This window comes from Cyprinodon tularosa, unplaced genomic scaffold (genome assembly GCF_016077235.1).
Source record: "Cyprinodon tularosa strain WSP-4 unplaced genomic scaffold, ASM1607723v1 ctg59, whole genome shotgun sequence".
Taxonomy (NCBI): Eukaryota; Metazoa; Chordata; class Actinopteri; order Cyprinodontiformes; family Cyprinodontidae; genus Cyprinodon; species Cyprinodon tularosa.
This window is the reverse complement of record NW_024039329.1, coordinates 158,770-167,718: the sequence shown is the minus strand read 5'-3', so window position 1 is coordinate 167,718 and position 8,949 is coordinate 158,770. Positions and strand designations below refer to the sequence as shown.

Sequence of the window (8,949 nt, the reverse complement as noted above, 5' to 3'; positions counted from 1 at the left end):
AATCAAAATATATATTTAACTATCTGTTTAATATACAGATTTATGATCCCCCAAAATAATTCTATGTTTTTAGAATCAATGTTTTTTATTATTATTCAGGTTGGGAAAACCTCCATATATTAACCTTAACAAATAAAGCTTTATCCTCAAGTTCACTTCGGATGGGCTTTGGCTGAGTTGATTGATTTTTCTCTCCTCCTGTTCGGTGATACCATGCCGCCCTATTTCACCGCCAAGCAAGGAAACTGTTCAAACAGTTTCTCAGAAAGGATGCTTTGTGGCTTAAAGTGTAAATGTATCATTAACAATTACAATATAAGGGAGGGTTAAGCTGTGCCAGTATTGATTGTCCTTCTGACCACTGCTGAAAGTGATACATGGGCTGCTATGTGTGTGTTTTATGTTTATTATTTGATTTTATTAGATTTTTGTTGTTTATCTATTTGTTTGAATCTAAAGATAAGGAAGGCCATGTAGATTCAGATGACATTTTAATTTTATGTTACCTTATATCCCAAAAGTCACCTTGAAGGTGACCCTGGATGATAAAATAACTAGAGGAGTTATTTTTAGGAAGATCGCTGTATTTGAACTTAAAATTATATATATAGATATAGATATAGATATAGATAGATATATATATCTATATCTATATATAGATATATAGATATCTATCTATCTATATATAGATAGATATCTATATATAGGTACACACAGGAAAAAGATAAAAACTTTTCGACTTTGCTACATTAGGGGATTCATTGTATTTTTTAATCATGAAAGCTACATTTCTTATTTATACACGAAATTATACAAAATTTGTTAATATATATACGAAATTTTGTTTTCATGATTAAAAAATACAAATTCTAAATACGGTATATAAAATTCTTAAAGTTTTTATCTTTTTCCTTTCTTCTTTCAGAATAATTGTTTTTTAAATACAGTATGATGCTTGAAGTGTACAGTGGGGCAGGAGACAGCGAAGTTGGATGTCATTGTCCACCTGAACCCCTCCATACCACCCAGCAGCCCTCAATATTGCTGCAGATCTTTTATGTGCATAAATGTTCTGGACTGATTGTGGGAAAAAGGGAAAAAGGTATACTAACTATAAAGAATGGAAAAAGATTACATTTCACTAATAGAAAATTGTCCTAAATCATAAGTTAACATAATTTGTATTTTTTTTTAGGTAAATTGTAGACTATGTTTAATAATTCAGGACCCTGAGATGCTCGCTCGCTGGTGTACCTGAAATAAAGTGAATGTGCATTCCAGAGGGTGCAGCGCTGTCAAATATTTCATGTTGGGACGTCATGGAAAACAGCAGGACATCGTCTGTGACAGAGCAACAAGGAAGCTCTGACCTTGGCTCTCAAGCCTTTGCATGAAGTGATGGAGACATTGTTCTGTTCACCCACTATCTCATGGCTGAGTTTTCCTTATTGATCATAGTGGCTAAAACTAATCTTCATAACTGACCATATCACTAGAGCAAGGTAAATGGAGGGTATCTAAGAGCAACAAATCCCTATCAACACTGATTCACACTTTCATGTCAGTGAATCTCACAGAGCCAGCCTGATGTACAAGCAGGCTCTGCAACTGGAGTCCAGAGGAAACATCTATAAATTAATGGAGCTATTTTAATTTCTGTTTTGTTGCAAAGAAAATAATGCATTTATCAAGCTGGTTGTTTTTTGTTTTGTTTTGTTTTTCAAATAAAACTTTTTAGTACAGAGCTAGTTTTTTTACAAATCAGCTGGATTGGCTGAAACTTAAACTGAAAGCTTGAGCCTTTTTAATGATATTTTAGAATGTGAATAATTTTTAGCACAATATGCTGCCTAAAGATATATTTGCACTATGGATTTTTCATTTATATATTGGTATATAATAGAGTGGAAATATATTAGAACTAACATTGCACTCTGACAGACTTTTTTAATGAGACTTCTGATCAGATAGATGTGTGATTAGATTCTGTGATATTGATGTTGTTTTTTTGTGCGGAAATGCGGTAAATACAGCTATCTTTAAAATGTAGGTTAACATACATTATGCTTAACACTCCAAACATATGTAATTGGCATAAATAAATTATTTTTATTGCTCTCTCTATAAAAAAAACAATATAATGTATCTCCTCTCAAATAAATAGCTCTTCATCTGTGTTTACCTTTGCTTCTTTGGAAGCTGCGAGATTTGCAGCTTCAAAAAGCATCAAGCATTTAAACACCAGACCAAAGTATTGCTTGATGTCACTATTTTAATAAAAAAAAATGCAAAAGTAAATGGTTGTAATACACGTGGAATGTTATGAAAATGAATGAACCTGAACGTAAACTTGATAAAATTAGTACTTAATCCTAAGTGTAACTTTTTACAGAAAAGATTTGCAATGTTGCTTATTTGTGTATCAATAAAAAATGGTTTGAGTCAACTTAATTCATTCATGGTTTAGTCAAAAAAAAAAAAAAAAAAAAAAAGTTGTAGGGTGTAAGCTGCAGATATGAACAAGCACAATACAAGAGCCTGAACTTAAATCCTAAATTAGGATTTTATTAAAAAAAATCTTGGGCCGCCTCTGGAAACTGGCCTTGGATGCATGAGCGAAAAACAAATGTGCCTTCTCCTTTTGGAGTAATATGACATGAGGCGACTGAGCGTGAGAGAGGGGAAAAGCCTTAATGGAATGAAGTCATCAGCGGTAATTAAATGCAGTGGGCAGAGGGGAGCACGGGCGCGCGCCTGACTGGCTCTGGTGCGCGCTGGGTGGTCTGCTTCACTTATAAATATGCGGCTTTCTGTGCAAGTGAGCGGCCGAGTAGAGAGCAGAATCAGTGACATTAGTGATGCATTTATCTGTGACTTGAAATTTTTGTACAACAGAAAATGTTTGTTACTTTGTTAGGGCGAAAACATGTGAACCAGTCATACACATCCTGATCAAGTCAGAAATCAATTAAACATAAGAGATGTGCAGAGAACGACGCTTTACGCACAAGAAGAGGAGCAAAGCAAAGGTTCTCCTGTGTTGTGCTTTTTTTCATTCGCACTTTATACTAAAGGTGTATTTTTTTATCAAAAATGAGAAATCGAAAATATTTTAATGGAAAGGTTTGACTGAACTCGCGGATTTTGAAGAAACTGAAGGCTGCAAGCCAACCGAGATCCCCTGGGAACAATAAGCAACTCAATGTCAACAGTTATAGGCTATATGGACTGATCTCGCTCCCAGCAGGAAAACGCACCAATGCCAGAGTTCTTTATAAAGTATTATTAAATAACCCTAAAAAACCGAAATTGATTGAATTCAAATCCAGTCAAAGTTCATAAAGTTTCATGTATTTTTAATTCCCTGTGTTGAATTGTTTTTTATTGTCCCATAAGCAGAACCAAGCTCCCCCTGCAGTGACACCTCTATAAAGTGATATTCATGAGGCTGTTAGGTCCTTACCTTGGATCCTGGATCATTCCGTGGTTCTCTGCCGGTTGGAGTCGATCTCAAGTCCTCCGTCCGAGTCTGTGCTCTCCCAACTCGGCTGTGTCTCCACCTCACTCCTCCCGCGTCCCTGCGTAAATATTATGACTGCATTGCACAAACAATATACATTTGTAAAAGAAGAGAGGGGGGAAAAGTCCAACGTGTAGCCTGTCGGGGGACGATGCGCATTTAGTGGCCCTTTTCCACCGGTTGTGAGTTTTACATGATCTAAAAAGGCTTTGGTATTTTTTTTATTTAAAGAATGCCAGGGAAAATGTTTACATTTAGCTGTATAAACATCCTGCTCTAGTTCCTGCTATCTTTTACAAAAATCGGGAGGCTGGTTTTCAATGTGAGCATGTTGTCCAGTAGATGTTTTTTATATATATATATATATAATTGTTATAGGCTATTTTTTAATTATAAATATGAGACATGTCCTTCTTGCAGCCGCATCAAGGAGGCGCACTAAAAAACAGCTTAAAAATTAAAAGTAAGACACATTTTCAGAAATAAAAAGCTTGTTTTTTTTATAAAAATAAAAAACAAAACAAAAAACATCGACTGAGGGGGGAAAAAGCAAAATATAAATCTGCAGCTGAAGACAAAAGTATGTTTTTTTGTTTTTAGTTTATTATAAGTGTGATAAATTACTTTTTTCTTTTTCTAGATGGACAAAAATTCATGTGTGAGATATTAAAGCACCTCAGAGAAAAAGCGAGTGAATGCACCCAGATGTGCATGCTTGCAGCCCACCACTGGAGTAGGAGGGGACTGGGCGGGCCCCCGACATTAGGATGACAAGCCCTACAGCCTCCAATTCGCCGATGGCAACAGATAAGTAAAAAGTGAGCTCCGCGGATGCACGACAACACAGCAACTGAAGTGGAAAGCTGCTCCTGTTCTGCTCAGTGCCTCCTTTTAGGACGTCGCCTTTTTCAAAGCGCTTCGGCCTCAGACACCAAACGGGACACAAGCAAAACCAACAAGGCAGATTCTAACAGAAAATCGCCTCCTTCTGGTTTTCCGCCTCCTTTTTTCCTCTCTTCTCTTTATGCCAGGGAAGTGCTCTCAGTTGTTTTTGTAATCATAGGTGGATTTTTTTCTCCTTTCTTTATAATATCGACTGAATCCAGACAAACTAATGACGGCAGAGGTTCAGCAGCCCCCAGCGCAGCCTCCTGCCCAGAGCAGCCCGATGTCCGCGCAGGAGAAACCTCACGGACAGACGGTGGTGATGGAAACCGGCTCATCCACCACCAAAACTAAGAAGACGAACGCAGGGATCCGGAGACCGGAGAAGCCCCCATACTCATACATAGCTCTGATAGTCATGGCCATTCAGAGCTCTCCAACCAAGCGGCTCACGCTCAGTGAAATTTACCAGTTCCTCCAGAGCCGCTTCCCGTTCTTCAGAGGCTCCTACCAGGGATGGAAGAACTCCGTGCGTCATAACTTATCTCTAAACGAGTGCTTCATTAAGCTTCCTAAGGGCCTCGGTCGGCCTGGGAAGGGCCACTATTGGACTATCGACCCGGCCAGCGAATTCATGTTCGAGGAGGGCTCCTTCAGAAGAAGACCCAGGGGTTTCAGGCGCAAATGCCAGGCGCTGAAGCCCATGTACGGCATGATGAACGGCCTGGGATTCAACCACATCCCCGAGGCATACAACTACCAGGGGAGCGGCGGAGGCCTGTCCTGTCCGCCCAACAGCCTGTCTCTGGACAGCGGGATCGGGATGATGAATGGACACTTGGCGGGTAACATGGATGGGATGGGTCTCTCCGGCCACTCCATGTCGCACTTGTCGAGCAACAGTGGACATTCCTATATGGGAAGTTGCACCGCGTCCACCGGGAGCGAATACCCGCACCACGACAACTCCGCGTCCCCTCTGCTCACCAGCGGGGGGGTTATGGAGCCTCACCCCGTCTACTCGAGCTCGGCTTCGGCGTGGGCCTCTGCCCCTCCGGCTTCGCTCAATAACGGGGCTTCTTATATCAAGCAGCAGCCTCTGTCTCCGTGCAACCCAGGGGCGAACAGTCTGCAACCGAGCTTGCCCACACACTCACTGGACCAATCCTACCTGCACCAGAACGGACACAGCACCACAGATTTACAAGGTAGGCTGCATTTAAAGTCATATTTCCGATTATACAAAACTGCACCATATTCTGCGATGATGGTAGAGATCACACAGAAAAATGCAGTCAGATTAAAATAAAATATACCAAAACGTTACTTCGGTGCCAAATATGCACGGTGTGTTCAGTTATTATAGAGGAGGTTAAATTAAGGCCATCAGGATAAATGACCACCCATTTCATCCTTCTGAAATTAACATACACCTACACACGAGTTCCTGATTAAATACAGCTTAAATGACACCCAGATATTTACTTTCATTTGAGTGATCAAGAGGAAAAAAAGGGCATGGGGGGGTAGAGATGCGTGCAAATTGCTGCGCTATAAAGAAACAGGCACAGTAAGGTCCAGCCAAGCTCCCTGCGGGACTGGCGTGCAAGAAGGCCGATGTCAATTAGCCCTGAGCCCGCCTCTGTTTAAGCCTACTGTAGGCAAAAAACAAAAAACCTAAAAAACATATTAAAAAAGAAAACATATTTCTAAGTAGCTATCATTATTTTTTGTATAATGTACAGAATTTATTTTTGAAAGCATTTTTTTTATTTGAAATTATGTGTTTGTATTAAATTGTAGGCTCTAGACATAAAGCCTGAAATTAAATAATATTAATAATATTGATATGCATTTCAGTTTTAAAAATGTTTAGAAATGAATGCCATCTTTAACAATTCTGTTATTATAGTAATATTCCTCATCCTCTCCACGCAGGTATTCCTCGGTACCATTCCCAGTCTCCCAGCATGTGCGACAGAAAGGAGTTCGTGTTCTCCTTTAACGCAATGACCTCCTCCGCCATGCACTCACCGGGAAACAGCTCCTACTACCACCACCAGCAGGTCTCCTACCAGGACATCAAGCCGTGCGTGATGTGATCCCTGCAGGGACGAGCTGCAGACCGCATGGACGGCGTGTGTGTGTGTGAGCCAACCCGGACTGGAGACATGCAGGCAGCAGCAAGGGAACTGAGAATAATAATTAAAAAAAAAAAAAAAACACCTCTGAGAGACTTTTTTTTTTTTTTTTTTTTAACCAAGGAGAGAGCTCCCTGCCTCCATGTAGAACGGACTACTTTCATGAGTTTTTGGAGACCAGACGACTAAAGCCACACAATAATAAATAATAATAATATATAATGAAACAAACTTTTTATACTTTCAAAGTGGCAAAAGAAAAAAAAAAACTGTTGCTGTTTGGTACTAAGTCCTGCAGAGCGGATGACCTCTCACTTCTCACATGTTTAATCATTTTGTAAAATATGCACACCTTCATTTTCTCCGTTTATTTTTATTTTTTGTATTATTTCTAATTCTTATTTTGTTAACAAATGAGCTGGAACAAAATATCCAGCATTGAATTCTGATTCAATAATTATGGACAATACATAGGCCTATATACTGTAAGTCCATACTGTATACTGTGTAAAAAAAAATGGCACTTTTTGAATAGCCTATAAGCGCAACTTTATTTATTCTCTAGGCCTGTATTTTCAATTTCAGGCAAATTGGCCAAGGCGTTCAGTGCTTTATTGGCAATATTTGTCAAGATGTGTGTTATTTGTTAAAAAAAAAAAAAAAAAAAAGAACATTAAGGATATTACTGTAAGCACTGTGTCGTTTGTGTCAAATGTATGTGGACTATTACTTCATTCACTTAGTATAGACAGGCTTTTATCAGGAAAAACAGCGAGGGTTCCTCCTAGTGAGGTTGATCATTTTTTATGAAAATAAAACCACCCAATTTAAGGGGCAGTCTGACCTACTAAATCTTGAAATTGAGAGCTTATCTTGCATTTTACAGAGAATCAGGTCGATTCTTCCTTAGCATTTTAAATTATTCGCCTTTGCAAAGGTTTTAGCCTATGAGGCACTGGCGTAATACATCAACTTTCTGAAAATTCTCCACAATAATTCATTGATGCAAAAACAATCTAGAAATAAGTAAAAAAAGATGTCTTAAATTAAGCGTGTTTACCCTTAATTTGAGCAGTTAAATATGAATATCTGCCAATGGAATGAGTATTTTTACTCTTAGAATAATATAATTAGACAATATTCACTTTAAATAAGAGAATGCATTTTTTTCTTATTATAAATATAGATTGTCTTGTTCCATTGGCAAAATATCTTACTTCTTCAATTCAAGACAAAATTAACTTATTTTAAGAAAAAAAATACTTATTTAGATGGAAGTTTTTTGCAGTGTTTTGCTGTAAATTCTACGTTTTTAAATGATAAACATTCACATATATATATATATACATATATATATATATACATATACATATACATATATATATATATACATATACATATACATATATATATATATACATATACATATATATATATATATATATATACATATATATACATATATATACATATATATATATATATATATATATATATATATATATATATATACATATATATATATATATATATATATATATATATATATATATATATACATATACATATATATACATATACATATACATATACATATACATATACATATATATATATATATATGTATATATATATATATATATATATATATACATATACATATATATATATATATATATATATATATATATATATATATATATATATATATATATATATATATATATATATATATATATATATATATATATATATATATATATATTTCTACGGGATAACTTCTATTTCTAAGCAATGTGCGCTCATTAAAGCCGCTAAAACCTAAATCTTAAACAAACGGTGCAATTAAATCAACGCAAATGTTCGCAATGCCGCAAACCATAACACAGGATGGAATAAATATAATTAAGTTTAAACGCTTTTAATGTTTATGGTTGCTCTGAATTAACAAAAATAAGGATTATTTTTTATTTTTGTTTATTTTTAGAGAATATATTGGTGCCAAATGGCAGCGCGCTCTGCTGCGGTTCACATTGTAATCCAGATCCAGAGGATGGTGTTTCTGAATCCTAATCTGTAGGTTATGTTGGTGTCCAGGCGTGCATCTTTACAGCAGAGAGCAATGCACTATTTAGTTGATATCTTACATGACCAATGACTGAACCCGAGTAAAATACCACCGAGCGCAGCCTATGCAGGGCAACGGCACTTTAACTAACTGCTGACATTTGCTGGGGTTCACGGCTCTGCTGAGGTTCAGGAAAGAGGGATGGAGCTGCACAGCTGTTCCCAGGCCAGGCCTGGATGACAGCTCCAGAAAAAGCCCGGGCCCCGCTCCGTGCAGACAGATGCACCGTGGGCTGGGGTCTCAGAGGAGCTAAGCTTCAGTGGAAACAACCGACA

The 8,949-nt window shown here is 37.2% G+C and overlaps 1 protein-coding gene across 1 annotated transcript; it reads left to right on the top strand.

The window, feature by feature from the left end:
• Positions 1 to 4,299: 4,299 nt before the first annotated feature.
• foxf1 (forkhead box F1) lies at positions 4,300 to 7,398 on the top strand. The gene is made up of 2 exons (XM_038306744.1): positions 4,300 to 5,613; positions 6,344 to 7,398. Exons 1-2 carry the CDS (start codon positions 4,635 to 4,637, stop codon positions 6,505 to 6,507), a joined length of 1,143 nt encoding a protein of 380 aa, XP_038162672.1. The 5' UTR covers positions 4,300 to 4,634; the 3' UTR covers positions 6,508 to 7,398.
• Positions 7,399 to 8,949: the final 1,551 nt, after the last annotated feature.

Excerpts from the sequence above, each read along its gene's own strand:
- foxf1 (XM_038306744.1), top strand. The coding sequence starts at position 4,635 with ATGACGGCAGAGGTTCAGCAGCCCCCAGCGCAGCCTCCTGCCCAGAGC. Across the intron at positions 5,614-6,343 it reads CAGCACCACAGATTTACAAG|GTATTCCTCGGTACCATTCC; the intron begins GTAGGCTGCATT and ends CTCTCCACGCAG.